We start from the raw sequence: 16,600 nt of genomic DNA on the forward strand, positions 1-16,600 counted from the left end.
TCTACATACAGTAGAAAGGGGTAATAGTAAGTGGGTTTTATTATCTTGGTTAGGTTCTCAGCCACATCTTTGCTTTTTGGGTATGTGTGGAGATATGAGCGCATCCCTCCTTGGGCAATAGGACTACAAGAGCTTTTCCCTGCCTTTGTCCTGTGCAGAAGTGGCTGCTTCCATGCTTGGATTCTGCCATGGCGTATTGGCTCTCCTTGAAAGCCTGCGTAACTAAAGCCGCAGGATGGACTGCGGGCCCCTTGGTGGGGAAAGGCTAGCCGGGCCTGCTTCTCTTCCCAAGCAGACCGGCCGAGCATTCCCCCTGCAAGCTCTTTGGGGAGCTGCTCACCTGTGGTGCAAGTGGAACTGCAGGGCTCATGGGAGGAGAGCTTCCACCGGTACATGTCGGCTGGGCTCATATTCTGGCCCTTCCGGAAGAGCTTCAGCCGGTTCCTAAAGATCAAAAAGCCCCAATGAAGTTTTTCTGGCACAGCCAATTTTAGAGAGAAAAAGGTTTGGGTCCCAAAGTTTGCATTTTGGAAATATATTTTCATATGGTTGTGCTTTAAAAAATAGTGTTTTGCATTGTTTGCTTGTAATAAAACATACCTGTCCTGTTCCCCAAGCAGAATCCCCAGCCCGGTTATTGGCAGAGCTTCCACTGTCTAGAAATAGAGAGAATGGGATAAAAATACCCACAAGCAGAAACAGTTCCATTTATACACACACACACACACACACACCTGTAAGCTGCTTTGTCTATTAGATGCCTAAAACAGCTGATTTCATGCTGTGATGCCACTTCACATAATGACTCCTTTATGGTCTATCCCCTTAATAATACTTGCTCCCTTCCAGTTGGATGGGTGTAATCCTCTTGGTCCAGGCCAGCTCTCTTATCATTAGAAATAACAGAATAACAGAGCTGGAAGGAACTCTGGAGGTCATCTAGTCCAATCCCCTGCACAAGCAAGAGACCTTCTATCAATTCAGGCAGATGGCTGTCCAGGCTCTTCTTGACAACTTCCAGTGATGGAGCACCCACAACTTCTGAAGTTCTGAACAGAGCAGAGGGAGGAGTCCCCGTCTCAGATGGGGCTGTATGTCCCAAAGTGGAGACCACCTCCCAGAAGGTATATTGCTGAGAGCTGGAGGAGGGTCTTTTCTAACCATTCAACCATTTCTGAGAAAGAACTTTCAGCTGAGAAAAGTGCTCATCTTATGGTGAATTCAATTCTGTCCAGTCCCTGAATAAAAATTGGTCATTACACCAAGTGGCTTCATGTCATGAAATGACTTGCCTGTCATGGGAAGTTCTGCTTAAAGGCTCCAGGAGAGGTAGTAGAAGTAGTAGTAGTAGTAGTAGTAGTAGTAGTAGGAGGAGGAGGAGGAGGAGGAGGAGGAATGAAAGGAGAAGATGAGAAGGAGGAGGAGGAGGTGGAGGAATGCACCAGAAGACAAGACCAATGCAACAGCCCTGGTGCCTTCAGGGTGTACCTCCTTCCCCTTTCCTTCGTTTAAGGCCCCTCTCACTTCACTGGCAGAATACCCGAGATGTGGGGAGGGCTAAGCGTCTAGCTGACTAAACACCAGTGGGGCTTCTCTTCCAATGGTCTCTTTCGCCTTTGGAGAAGGTCGTCAATTTCTGGTCAGGTTGCTGTAGCATTCTATCAGTGAGGGGTCTTTGGTGCTCTCTGTCTTGCACTGATGATGTTGCCTAGTCAGGGTCATGAAACGTCTGCAAGAAAACAAGCAAGCTGGGAGAGCCCCAAGGAGCCTTCACGTCAACCTTGAGCTACAAACGGTCTATCAGTCACTGTTGCTTAACAGTGTGGATACAGGCACAACACCCTCACTTTACAAGTGTAACTCCAGCCAGTGGTGAACTTGTTGGTACTTTCTAGTGGAATGGACCAGATGCTCCTCCTGCAACCCTGTTCCTCCCTCCTCTGAAAGTTCTGCTCCAAAGGGATGCAAACATCTGGTTGAAAGGCCAGTGCCGGCCGCTATCTGAGTGATGATACGCAAGGGTTCTAAAGGACAGGAAGCAAACTGGAATAATCTGAAGAAACCCAAGCCTTCCTTTTGACTAGCAAAGCCACAGTAAATATACATAGATGTATATTTGCAGGAGTAAGACAAGGGTATTAAGAAAATATACACAATATGCAGAATGTTATACAATCTGCAAAAGAGTGTGCATGTCCACCTGTGTGCTTGTAGGTCTCTGTGCGTTATAGTTCTGCTTCGTATTCTTTGTTTTAAGAAAAATAATACCGTATGTAGACAGACAGCACAAACTGTGATGTTTTGTGATGATGTAGATTTTTTGGATGTGTGTGTGTGTATAACATGTGTGCCAGATTGTCCACCACCGCCACCCCGGCTGATGAGTGGGTCATCAAGGGTCTGGAGTCCAAGGGTCCTTGTCAGGGCAAGAGGCCCTGGACCTTTTCCACAACCGTTGCTCACAGATACCCGCAGAACTGCTTCGCTGCTTGAAAATGGGCCCAGGATGGAGTGTCTCTGATTTGGCAAATCAGGGCTGCTCACATTTCTTGACAGCAGAAGCTCTGGAATAATCCCTTTCCCTTCCACAATGGGACTGAAGGGTCCTTTCTTACACTCCCCCCCAATTCCCTCCCCCAGCCACTTTAAAAGTTGCAACCGTGTTGGATTCCTCCTTTCAGTCTTGCTTTTTAGGCTTAAATAGCTCGGTTGTAATCCCATGCGTATCTGCCTGGGAGTAAGCAGTGGTGGGATTCAAGTAATTTAACAACCGTTTCTCTGCCCTAATGATTTCTTCCAACAACCAGTTTGCCAAACTGCTCAGAAAGTTAACAACCGGTTCTCCCAAAGTGGTGCGAACTAGTTGAATCCCACCACTGGGAGTAAGTCATATGGAACCCTGAGATCTACATCAGGGTAAACATGGACACAATTATTCTGCCTGAGGTTTTTCATATCTGAGTCAAAAACATTCCAGAAGATTCCCCCAAAATCTTCAAACTAAAAACTGCCTGAGCATAAACCCTGGCAAGCTCCATTTGATGAACTAAAAGCGCAATTAGGATTATACAGTCAGCTTTTCCAGTCTGCAACCTGATCAATGGTAAAACAATCAAATTTTAGCTACTGAAAGACCAGTGAAACAAACACATCCTTGCACAATGTAGAGTAATTCCTAGAAGGGGACATTCCCCCCCCCCCCCAAAATTTCATTAGTTATCTGCAGAGTTAAACCACTGGGTGAGCTCATCCGCCAGCACAAGCTTAAGTACTGTCCGTATGCTGGAGATGACCAGTTAGGCATCTGTATTCCTGGCCAACCAAGTGATGCTATTGAGATCCTTTCTTGGTGCCTAGAGGAGGACCCAACCCTAGCAAGACCAAGTGGCTTTGGGTTTTAAGGCCCTATAGATCTAGAGTTCTCGATTCATTCTTGATCCAGTCAGAGCTTGGGGGTCCTCCTGGACTCATGACTCCTGTTCAAAGAACAGGTGAGAGTGGTGGGCAGGAGGGCTCTTGTTGTGCATCAATCGCAACCTTTAGCAGGAGCACTTAGAGTTATATACTGCTCCACAGTGTTTTTCGCCAGTCTCTGAGCAGTTTAGAAATGTCAGCCTATTGCCCCCAACAGTCTGGCTTCTCATTTTACAGACCTCGGAAGGATGGAAGGCCGAGTTAACCCTGAGTCCGTCAGGATCGAACTCATGGCACTGGGCAGTTTGCCTACAATACTGGTAGGGGTTCTTACAGCCTTTCCTGAATTGGGAGGACTTACTCAGGGTGACTCAAGTCTTGGTCACCCCTCTCCCCCAAATGGATTCCTGCAATGTGCTTCCTCGAAGACCAACTTGGAACCCCAGCTGGTCCAAAACGGTGTGGACAGTTGTGGATACAACTCACATGAGCTATGCTGCTTCCAGTGGGCTTCTGGGTGCAATTAAGATGCTGGTTGCTACCCGAAGCCCTTCAGGGCCCAGGGCAGGATTATTGTCAGGAGTCTCTCCTCTTCTCTGCATTCACCTTCTTCAGATACCTGACTATTGGCACTTGCTTCCTGGAGCATCAGCAACTGAGGGGAGAAAGTCTTTCAGGACCAGTGAGAAAAGGGTGACAGGCAATGCCAGAGGCTCATTCAAGAAAAGCAACAAGGAAAAAGAACAAAAAAAGAAGACATGTCAGTGCAAGGCTGGACAGAAAAGATGTGGTGGGAGAGGGAAGGCAGTAATGACAGCCTGCACAAAACTCTTGGAGAGAAGTCAGTCCAGTGTTAGACATGCTGCTCTTGACAGTTTTTCCTGGCAACTGCGAGTGCCTGGAATTGTTGAGCTGGGCCACAAGGATCATCCAGCTTAATCCTCTGCAAAAGTCAACAGTCAAGTCATCCTCACCAAGTGTCTGTGGAGATGGAGAACCCAGAATTGCTATCCATAGATTGAATATCTGCAAGGTTTGGTTGTTTGACCCCATTAGTTCCAGGGACCCTCCGTCATCTACAGTGTTCTCTTACCAGGTTTTTTTTTTGGCTTATTTTAATTTTTATTTCTAGACTGTCTTTTACAGTTATGTTTTTAGTAGGTTGGGCTATATTATCTCCTATATTATTACCTCCATCAAAACCACATTCTTGTGTCATATTTGGACTTGGCAAGATAAACTAGGAGTCATAAGGTATCTGACAAACAGTGGAAAACTGCTTTTAAGAGCTGTGGTGGCGCAGTGGTTAGAGTGCAATACTGCAAGCTACTTCTGCTGCATGCTGGCTGCCTGCAATTTGGCAGTTCAAACCTCACCAGGCTCAAGGTTGACTTGGCCTTCCGTTCTTCCGAGATCAGTAAAATGAGGACCCAGATTGTTGGGGGCAATAAGCTGATTCTGTAAACTGCTTAGAAAGGGCTGTAAAGCACTGTGAAGCGGTGTACAAGTCTAAGGGTTATTGCTATTGCTATTTAATTGCCCCTTAGGGTGTTTTCAATTCAGGGTCCTCCCCTTTTAGGTACAAGGGCCCCCCATGGTTTTCTTGTATCTGATAAACAAGGTGCTGCATGAACACCTGTACAAGGGCATGTTGGTCTATCTGAATGACATATTGAGCTATATGGAAACTATGGCAGAGCATGTGATACTAGTTTAGAGTGGTACTCAAAAAACGTAGAGCTGCTATACTTTCAAAGTGCGCGTTCCAGCAGAGCAAAATTGACTATTTGGGTTACCGCATTTCCCATGAGGGGATAAAGTTGGACCCCAAGAAAGTTAAGGTGGTGCTGGAGTGGGCCTGTCCCATACCAAAAGGCAACTGCAAACTTTTTGGGATTTGCCAATTGATCCTGTCATTCACCTAGATCACCCTCCCCATCACCAATCTACTAAAGACGAAGGGGAGGGGAAACCCAAATCAAGTCCCCCTGAAGTGGACAATAAGGCAGATTTCAAAAAACTTGAACATTGTTTGCTGCCAAGTCTGTGCTAAAACACCCAGACTGTAATGCCCCATTTATCATTCAGGCAGACCCCAGCGGTATGGTGGTGGGGCAGTCCTTCTCAAAAGAACAGCCAGCAGCTGTGTGCATACATCTCCATGAAGCTAACTGATACTGAACAGAGGAGAAGGAGGCTTATGTAGTGTACTGGGTGCTCTTAATGTGGAGGCACTTCCTGGAAGGGAGCAAGGCCTCTGTTAGGTGTGGACTGATCACAAGAATCTAGAAGCCCTAAAAACGTCCCGGCAGCTTTCACCCAAGCAAGTCTGGTAGGCTCAGTACGTTAATTGGTTTAATTTCACCCTCTGCTACCTCCTGGAGTGGTGGTGGGAATTTTTTAGTTGATGCCCTTTCCAGGATGCTCCAATACAGCAGCTCCAAACAGGAAATAGTGAGACCAGTTATTCCATCTTGTCAGCTCACAGTTCTGGTCATCACCCGAGCGCAGGCAAAAGCAGAAGCCAGGTAGGAGAAGGCATAGCGAACACCCTAAAAATGGCATTAGAGGTTCCAGGACCAAAAGAAGTAATGCACAATGCAAGGAGGTTTGGTTTGGTAGGGGCAAAGAAAGCAAGCCAAAGATTACTGGTTCTGGAGAAAAGCCATGACTCAAAAATATTTTGGCTTTGTAAAAGTGCTACACCTGATTAAGTGCCAATTCTGGTGGCCGTCACTTTAAAAAGACAGTCAAAGTTAGGTGGCTATCTGCCCGGTTTGTGCTTTGGCCAAACAGCAGCAAGGAAAGCCTGTGGCGGAGCCCAATGCCCCTTGGAAGGAAATTTCTATGAACTTTATAGTGGAGTTCTCAGAAAGTTCTGGAAACACTGTAATTTGGGCGATTACTGATTTGTTCTCCAAAGAAGCGCATTTTGTGCCCAGCCAAAAAATCCTGTCTTCTTGCACCTTAGCTAATCTGTTCATTCACCACATTTATAGACTACAGGGCACTCTATCGAATAATTTCTGACTGCGGAGTGCAATTTACCTCCAAATTTTGCCAGGAATTTTCAAAGCTTCTTGGGACATCCCAAGGGCTCAGTTCCAGTCATCATCCTCAAATAAATGGATCGTGCGAACATACTAGAAATGGGGCGCTAGAACAGTACCTGAGTTGCTACATAAATTACCAACAGGACAATTCAACAGACCTCTTGCCGTTTGCTGAGGTGGCCTATAATAACTCAGTATTATTATAGCAGCACTGGATTCACCCCTTTCAAAAATGGCCACAGGACAAGACTTTGCACCCATGCCTGAGCTGCCCTGACCACCTCCCACATCATGTCCTTCAGGGATTGGGTTGCCCAGCTACGAGACACATGGCCTATTGTCAGGAAATCATTGCAGGAAGCAAGAGAGGTTTATAAAGAACAGGCAGACAAAAAACGAACAAAGCCCAAAGACTTTAAAATAAGAGATGGGTCTATCGGTCAACCAAATACCTACAATCCAGGCAGCCTTCTAAAAAACTGGGCATCAAGTACGTTGGCCCCTTTCCCCATCAAGAGAATCCTCAGTCCGGTCACAGTTGAACTCAAACTGCCGAAGGCCCTTAGGCTCATTCACCCAGTTTTCCACTGTAGCCTTCTGAAACCAGAAACTCAATCCCTGCTACGCCCAATCCGGCCATCACCACCACCTGAACCCTTCATGATCGAGGGGGACAACATTTTGAAATGAAGAACATTTTAGACTCTCATAGAAACCGAGGAAAACTTCAGTATTTGGTAGCATGGAAGGACTTCCCTCCTTCAGAAACTGAATGGATGGACCTTAAACACATGAAAGCAGCCAAGCTTCTCAAACAGTTCCATAACCAGTATCCCAATAAACTGAAATAGTACCCTACTCTAACTGTATTTCTACCTTGTTTCTCTTTCATGTTGTGTCTTTCCATTTATTTATTTATTTTTTAATTTCATTTTGTCACAACAGTATATACAATCATCAATATAAACAAGAACCCATCATGAGAGAAAAAAGTATATGTAAGTAAAAGTATAAGTAAAAGTATGCATATAATACTATAATGAAGGGAACAATAGGACAGGAACGGTAGGCACTTTTGTGCTCTTATGCACGCCTTTTGCAGGACTAGCATCCCTGTCAAGGGGAGGAAGCCTTTCCAAACCATCAGCTTCGGTTTGGCAACTTGCTGGCGCCAAGGCAGAAGGAGTGGGGAACAAATGGGCACTTTGCTGGGCACCCTTAGGGAAGGAAATTGGGAGGGGAGAATTGACAGCTGAGGAAGAACAGAGCCGCTCATGCTGGAGCACTGGCATCTTCAAGGCCGTTTGCCCTGACTGTGGAAATTCACCAGCCCAAACACCTCCAAGTTTCCCATAACATCACCGTGATGGTGAATTGGCTACACACGGATGGACGGGGTGGGGGGAGGGAAAGCCAGGGGTTTTAGTTCTGCATTGGTGCACAAGAATTTTAGATTCCGCTTGACTCTCCTGCAATCAGCATTCCTTAGTAAAAATGCCTTTTCACTTCAAAGGGCATTGAGAATTTTACTTCCCTAAGAGATCAGGCTGGGCAGGAGCGGCTATATCAGAATAAGACCGAAGACTTGAAATCTATTTTTGTGGGGGTTACATTGGCTGCCATCAGGGATCCGGTCTCTATTCAAGGTGGTTTTTAAATTTCTGATCCCTTGTACGGCTTGCAGGATCATCTATCTACACAATTGAGCAGAGGGGATATGCTCAATTTATTGCTCTGAGTGCCCACTCTAAAAAAAAACAAAAACCAGAGAACCCCCTCAAGTAGCAGCCTCCCACAAATAATTCACAATGCTCAGTCTTATGCGATATTTCTCAAATAATTACATTAGTTGTAAAGTATTTAAGAGCCGCGGTGGCACAGTGGTTAGAGTGCAGCACTGCAGGCTACTTCAGCTGACTGCGAGCTGCAGTTTGGCAGTTCGAGTCTCACCAGGCTCAAGGTTGACTCTGCCTTCCATCCTTCCAAGGTGGGTAAAATGAGGAGCCAGATTGTTGGGGGCAAGAGGCTGACTCTGTAAACTGCTTAGAGGGAGCTGTAAAGCACTGTAAAGCAGTATATAAGTCTAAGGGCTATTGCTATTGCTATTTGAGTTAAAAAAGAGATTTGTTTCTAGATTGTTAGATAGGCAAACAGATGAGCGTCTTCGATGTAGGAGTTTCATGTTTCATGTCCTTTAGGCATGAAAGCCTACTGGGTGACTATGGGGCAGGCACTGAATCACGAACTAATGCAAGGTCTATGTGAGTTCACAGAATATGTTACACCACCAACAAAACCAACAAAACAAAAGTAACCAAGCTAAGCAAGTTTTAGGAATGAAGACACTAGTCTTATAATGTATGTCTGAATTCGATCTGGCATAAGGAGGTCACTGAAGACACCACACCCTCTGTGGTTTGGGTTACAGAGCGGTGGTATAAAGCAGACCATTTAATTTGCTGCTGAGGTCATAGGACAGCTGCACACAAGCCAGAGGAGGCCATGTTCCTGCACCAGAGACCGCCAGTGGCTGAGCTCCGTGATACACTGAGCCACAAAAGGCTCCCCTCCTTTCTCAATTTCTGAAGAAGACGACAGGAGGACTCAAGAAGGCAGATGTGAACTTGGAATGAATGACAGCAGCCCTTTCAAAGTCAAGAGCTGCATTCTGGGTTGGGTTGAAAAATTACTGATAATCATCTCCCAATTTCAAACCAGCATCCGTGTAGCCACATTTTGTGCCACGTTTGGATTATTCTGTCTATTTTTTGTGTTCTGTGCCCTCAGGGTCTGTCTCGGTTGCAGTGCAGGCTGCCCCAGGCGCCCACTTGCCTCTCAGCCCAGCAATTCCTCCAGGGATCTCTGCACCTCACCAAAGTGCGCAATTTGTGAGCAAGCAGTGAGATGCTGAGCAAAGATTGACTACAGCTGTGCATATTCAGCAGAGAGAAAGTTGTTCTGGAAACAAGGGTGTCTTACGAAGAAGCAATTCCAGCATCTGGCTTGTGAATTGAGGCACTTGGGATCCAGTTATTTACGCCAGCTTGTTGATTTACTATGACCTTGTCTCTCCTTTGATTTGGCATGTAAATCTTTGGCTTGACTTTGGACTGCTGGACTTGGAAATTCGCCTGGCCTAGCTAAGTCTCATCTACGATTAATCCCTGCCAGCCTTGCTGTTGGGGTTTGCAGAGCAAGTCTTCCCCTTAATACTCCAAATGCCTTAGGAACGTGTCCATCTTCTGAAGGAGTCAGGATGCAAAACCCAGATTCTGGTTCAGGCTCAGGTTATCTGGGACTGAAAGAGCTTCAATTCCAAATGACTCCAGAACCCCCACTCAAAAGAACCCACCTGCTCTCTTTTCTCTAGGTTCTGTTCCAGCATAAAACCAGAAAGATCGTAATAGCAGTGTATCTTTCTTTCTCTTTATTCGAAGAAAGTTTTGATATTAAAGAACCTGATTGTAATACATTTTTTCAATAAAGGGGTCCTTAGTGCTCTCTGAGCTTGGTTATTTTCTTGCATTTTTCATTTACTTTCAAAATTACCATAATTACCAAAAGGAAGTCGATCCTAAATTTAAGATGGTCTTCTTCAAACAAAGAAAGGGAAAAACAAAATGTAAGAATCCTGTGCAACATTCAGTTTTCCAAACTTGTTAACCAATGGTTGCCAATTCTGCCTTAGACCAAATTAACTGCCTATAAAATTAAGGCATTCCATATGTAAATTTAATTTCCCAACAATATCTACACATATAGGTTATCATTTCATACACAAATTGCACACACTCAAACCTACGTACATCTCCTTCCTTGTGGGAACAGAACAGGAAAGAAGAGGGAAGGGTTAGCGCTCCAAGAAGGGGAGGAAAAAGAAAAGGAGAAATAAAACGAAATGAAGGCAGGGTAGAAGAGAAATTACGTAAAGTTCAAAGATTTTTGTGCGGGGCTCAGCAAGCATCAGCCCAATAGCTCTTCCTGCCAGATCACCATGTTTAGAACTTTTGAGGTCTCGTGGTCCTTTCCCGTCTTCCAGGAGAAAAGGAGTACATACTCCGTACGTATTAAAATAGAAGGGAAACAAGTCTGTCCTAGGTCAAACCTCCCAGGTAAGATAGACCAGGAACACGACCAGATGAGACAATTCTACTTTTTGTAAAGCTATATTTAGAATCATGCAAGTCCATCAGTTGTGTGTGTGTGTGTGTGTGTGCTTCTTTCTCTGATCATTAGACCACTTGGGGCTCCTGCCTTGCTTGTCTGATCGTTTCCTCCTTCTTCCTTCCTTCAAGGCCATTCTCACATACCATGACTTCTGCCTCTCTGGAGGGAAGGATGTTCTGAGGACAGAAAAGGTCTTCACTTAGAAGAGTGAGTTTCTATTGAGGCAAATGGGCAACAACTTCCTCCTTTTACACATGGTTATTTTGGAAGGCAGCTGACCTTTTTTGGTTGAAATAACAGTGTCCGTCCAACTTACTGTACAGGCCTTCATCTTGAAATGCATTAGAAGCAACATCAGAGCAAAATTTCACTTCCCAAGTCCTTACCTTGTCTTCTGGGTTCTGTTCCCCTGGGCACCGGCAGAAGAAATAGTAGCATTGGAAAGCTGGATCTCTGAAGATGTGTTGCTGCCTTCCTCGTGGGCCAACTCCATAAAAGTGCCATTAGCATCATAAGCCAGCAGCTCATCACTGTCATCATAGTCAACATAAAGATGGTCTATTTCAGGCCCAAAGGTGTTGATGGGGTTCACAGGATTAAAAATACTGTTCAGGGTCTTGTTCCAGATGGATTCTTTCGAATCTGATATCTTATCCCCAAAGCTGTGGATGATTGCATTTTCTGAAAGAAACTCTTGGGAAGGGAGAAGGGAGTCCAGTTCGCTTCCATTATTTCCTTCCGCCTTATAATTGGTTTTAGTTGTGTTTGATTCTGGAATGAAAAGGCAAGGGGAGGTGGGAAATCAAAGGTAACTGAAGTGAACAATTGGCCAAATTCAAAAAATTAATGGAAAATGTCAATTGATATATATATATATATATATATAAACCCTTGATAATCTAGAGTTACTTGGCCCAGAGAATCTGGAGTTGTGGACATGGCCCAATTTGACCCAGTTACTTCAATGTGACTCACCCAGATTTGGAAGAAAATTTAACAACAGAGGGCTCTGTTTCTTGCACAGTATGGGAACAACACAAACAGCAGAAATGTTTTCATTTAAACTCTGGATTGTTCTAAGGGGGATAATAAAGCATGCCAAAATTCATGGAAATGCATGCATGTTCTCACCTTTGAAAAAGGGGCCCATAATTTGCCCCAGCCAAGAATGTGATTGTTGTTTGCTATATAATAGTAGCCATCAGGATGGAAAACATGCTTGTGAAATATTGCACAAGGAGATTGATGAAATGGGTAAAGGATCAGCTTTCCTCCCCACCCCCAAAGAATACTGTGTCCCTTCCTGAATGAGACAACAAAGATTCTTCTGGGATGGGGTGATATATAAGGACTTTGGAGGGTCTCACAAGCTACGGAGGCCCTCGGTAATGGCCACTTGAGTGTGAGAAGAGAAAGGTAATGTTATGTGGCGGCTTTTGGCGGTAGCGACGGCGGTGGCGGTCATCAAGATGGCGGTGGTGGTGATGTCCTCCCCGAGGAGCCCCTCGCAGTCCCCGGAGCCCTACGAAGTCCTAGGAAGCCCCATGGAGTCCTATGGAACCCTATGGATATCAGGGGCCCCCATGGACTCCGCCTGGAACTTGTTATCTGGGGGCTATTATCATCTGTTACTATCTGGGCTGTTATTATCTGGGCTGCAGCCTTCGTTCTCCCCCCCCCCCCCGCCCATGGGGTCGACAGGGGTTTCCTTTTTTGGAGCCCCTTGGAGCCTGTTGGAGGCCACCTGGAGCCCCCTGGAGATATGAGTGGTTGGTTTGGGTGGAGATATGGCTGCTGCGAGGGTGGTGTGACGTCTTTGATGACGGCGGCGTTCTACAGCGATGGCAGCGGTGGCATCGGCTGCGACGCTTTTTCCTCTTGCGGGACTACTTCGACGCCGCTGGACATTGCTGACCCTTAACATCAGGTCCCACCTTGGACTAACTTTTTTCCATCTGCTCCTAGCCGGAGATTTATCACCTGGACTGGACGGGAGGGGATCGCCTGCCATTTCTCCGGAATATGCATGTACTCGCCAGCGACTCTTCTTGGTCTGCGAGACTCCCCCCTCTCGCAGAAATGGCCCCCTACTCTATCGAGGGCCTACCTCGATGACGGATTTTGGAATCCCGAGAGAAGAGACTTAGGAATTTTTTAACTTCTTCTTTTAATGGGCTTTTAAAGGGGGGGAAGGTCAAGATGGGTTGTGGGGGAAACCCATCGGAGATTCGGCTGGGCCCTGCAAGAGCTCGCGGTACGGAGGTTATAGGTTCGGGGGCTAAGGACGAGGCTGGGGCTCGACCCTGTGAGGGTTATTCCATCGGCACAGTAACTAGGAGGGGCAGATATGGCGGAAGTGGGGACCCATATCATGTTCAGGGAGTGCGTGCTCGTTGTTTGTGAGCGGTCGCGCGCTCCGGTCCCTCGGACTCTTCCCATACCCCAGGTAGCTGGACTCCTCAGAGCCTGAATCTTCGGCTGATGTTGTGTAATGCCAGGTCCGTGGTGAATAAAGCCCCCCTCATTTGTGATCTTATACAGGAGAGGGGTGCGGACCTGTTGGGCATTTCGGAGACCTGGTTGGGCATGGAGGGGGGGTGTTCCCCCTGGTTGAAATGTGCCCACCGGGCTTCCATGCATTTCATCAGCCGAGGGCCCAAGGTAGGGGTGGGGGGGTGGCGGTTATTATTAAGGAAGGTCTGGAACCGAGGGAGGTCACTGTCCCGCAGATAGCCTGATGTGAATCTCTCTTTGTGAAGTGGGGTCAGGGGCTGCAGGTGGGCTTGCTGGTCACGTACCTGGCTCCTTGCTGCATGTCAGCAGCCCTGCCCGAGCTGCTGGAGGTGATAGCCGGGACGGCGGTTGAGACCCCCAGACTTATGGTTATGGGGGATTTCAACTTGCCGTCGGTCGGTGAGTCATCAGCGGCAGCTCGGGAGTTCATGGCTTCCATGACAGCCTTGGACCTGACCCAGTTAGTTAATGGTCCCACTCACAATGGGGGAAACACGCTGGATCTGTTTTTTGTCTCTGGGCAGTGGCTGAATGATCTAGAATTAGAGGATTTAGTCATCAACCCCCTGTCATGGTCAGATCATTCACTCCTTCGACTCGACTTCAGAACCGCCAACCCCCACCGCAGGGAGACGGAACCGACGGAATTGATTTGTTGGTTCCGTCCCAGGCGCCTGATGGACCCGGAGAGGTTTCTGATGGAGTTTGGGCCACTTCCTGAGGCGGAAGAACTAGTCGTTGCCTGGGAAAGGGCGGCGGCGGGGGTTCTGGACCGAGTCATGCCTTTGCGGCCTCTGACCCAGCACCGATCTCGACCAGCTCCTTGGTACTCCGAGGAGCTGAGAGAGATGAAGCACCGGAAAAGACGCTTAGAGAGTGATTGGAGGGCCAGTCATTCTGAATCTGATCGGACACTAGTTAGGTCTCATATTCAGACCTATCTAGTGGCGATAAGAGTGGAAAACGTGAGTATTTTTCCACTCTTATTGCATCGGCAGATAACCGCCCAGCCGCTCTGTTTAGAGTGACCTGCTCCCTACTACATCAGGAAGCGCGGGAGGACATCTTGCAGGAACGTGCTGAGGACTTTGGTCAATATCTGCACGATAAAATTGCTCAGATTCGGGATGGGCTGGACTCTGATGGGGTAGATTCAGGTGGGATGATGGAGGCTGGTCTTGATGAGGTTATCTGGGATGAGTTTGATTCTGTGGCTCCCGAGGACATGGACATGATACTGGGGAGGTTGAATGTGACCACATGTTTGCTGGACCCGTGTCCCTCCTGGTTGGTACTGGCCACACAGGAGGTTACACGAGGCTGGCTACAGGGAATTGTTAACGCTTCTTTGATGAAGGGTGTCTTCCCGTCTGCCTTGAAAGAGGCGGTGGCGAGGCCCCTTCTCAAGAAGCCTTCCCTGGATCCAGCTATTTTATCGAACTATCATCCTGTCTCCAACCTTCGTTTTGTGGTGAAGGTTGTCGAGAGTGTGGTGGCATGACAGCTTCCCAGGTACCTGGATGAAACTATCTATCTAGACCCGTTCCAGTCCGGTTTCCGACCTGGGTATAGCACGGAGATGGCCTTGGTCGCATTGGTGGATGATCTCTGGAGGGCTCAGGATAGAGGTTGTTCCTCTGCCCTGGTCCTATTAGATCTCTCAGCAGCTTTTGATACCATCGACCATGGTATCCTGCTGCGACGGCTGGAGGGACTGGGAGTGGGGGGCACCGTTTTTCGGTGGTTCTCCTCCTATCTCTCTGACCGGATGCAGAAGGTGTTGGCAGGGGAGCAGAGATCGGCCGCGAGGCGCCTCACGTGTGGGGTGCCACAGGGGTCAGTTCTCTCACCTCTCCTGTTTAACATCTATATGAAGCCGCTGGGTGAGATCATCTGTGGTTTTGGGGTGCAATATCATCAGTACGCTGATGATACTCAGCTGTACATTTCCACCCCTGACCACCCCAGCGAGACCGTTGAAGTGATGTCCCGGTGTCTGGAGGCCGTGCGGGTCTGGATGGGGAGGAACAGGCTTCAACTCAATCCCTCCAAGACTGAGTGGCTGTGGATGCCGGCATCCCGGTACAGCCAGCTAGTTCCATCGCTGACTGTTGAAGCCGAGTCATTGGCCCCTATGGAGAGGGTTCGCAACTTGGGCGTTCTCCTGGATGTTCGGCTGTCGTTAGAAGAACATATGACGGCCGTCGCCAGGGGAGCTTTTTATCTGATACACCAGTTGCGTCCCTTCATAGACCGGGATTCCCTATGCACGGTCACTCATGCCCTTGTCACTTCCCGCCTGGACTACTGTAACGCTCTCTACATGGGGCTCCCCTTGAAGAGCACCCGGAGGCTCCAACTGGTCCAGAATGCGGCTGCGCGGGTAATAGAGGGAGCTACTTGTGGCTCCCATATAACACCTCTCCTGCTCCAGTGACGTCACCCTCCTGCTGGGTGCTCTAACAGAGCACTCCGTGTTAGAAGATTGTAAAAGTCAGTGAAACAGAAAATAAATCACTGTTCACTGAGCTTAGCATAATCTCTGGGTGAAAGAGGTTATCAGAATTGTGGAAGAGTGGCAGGTCTGACAGGGGGTTTGCTCTCAAGAGCGAATTTTCCTGGATTTATGACCATTGATTTTATTTTTAATTTCTAATGACTTGCTTTCTAGGGTGAAGAAAACGAAGATATTTCCGAGGTGTTTAACTGACCATAGCCCAGTATGGATGGAATTATTACAAGGGAAAAAAGGTGGTAGAACATGGAGGTTGAATGAAAATCTGTTTAGATATGAGGATAATGTAACTTATTGTAAGAAACAGTTAAAAGAATTTTTTGATTTTAATATGTACAAAGGGACACCTATAGGAACTGTGTGGGAAGCGAGCAAAGCGTTTATTAGAGGGATATTGATTTACTTGGACAACAGGCAAAGGAATAATAAACAAAGGCAGTGTAGATATTTGGAAGAAGAAATTCAAAGGAAGCAACAGTTATTAATTCAAAACCCACAAGATCATAAACTTAAGGAGGCTATAAAAATATTACAGAGTCAATTTAATATGTTAATGGCAGACCAGGTGGCAACGAATATACAATATGCTAAACATAATACCTTTTGTAATGCAAATAAACCTGGGAGATGGTTGGCATATAATTTAAGGAAGAAACAGAAAGCACGTGTCATACAAAAAATAGAATATAACGGTAAAGAGATATACCAACAGGATAAAATTAAAAAGGCATTCTCAGAATTTTATACTGCACTATATGCAAAAGACAAAATATTGGATAGGGACATTTATGATTATTTGAAAGATTATAAGGTGAATATTCTAACATTAGAACAGAGGGAGGAGCTGAACCGGCCGATAGCTACTGGAGAAATAGTGGAGGCAATTAAACAATTAAAAATGGGGAAAACAGATGGTCTTACAGCAACTTATTATAAA

The 16,600-nt window shown here is 46.7% G+C and overlaps 1 protein-coding gene across 5 annotated transcripts in view; it reads right to left on the minus strand.

Moving 5' to 3' along the window:
• Nucleotides 1-16,600, minus strand: part of ADAMTSL2 (ADAMTS like 2) — an 81,034-nt gene that overhangs the window by 15,265 nt on the left and 49,169 nt on the right. For all 5 annotated transcript variants that reach the window (XM_058159321.1, XM_058159319.1, XM_058159317.1 and 2 more), the window contains exons 11-12: nt 11,021-11,405; nt 341-444 (exon numbers count right to left, since the gene is read on the minus strand). In XM_058159321.1, the coding sequence (XP_058015304.1) occupies nt 341-444; nt 11,021-11,405 (489 nt within the window). The remainder of the gene's footprint in view (nt 1-340; nt 445-11,020; nt 11,406-16,600) is intronic.

This window comes from Ahaetulla prasina, chromosome 16, assembly GCF_028640845.1.
Source record: "Ahaetulla prasina isolate Xishuangbanna chromosome 16, ASM2864084v1, whole genome shotgun sequence".
NCBI lineage: Eukaryota > Metazoa > Chordata > Lepidosauria > Squamata > Colubridae > Ahaetulla > Ahaetulla prasina.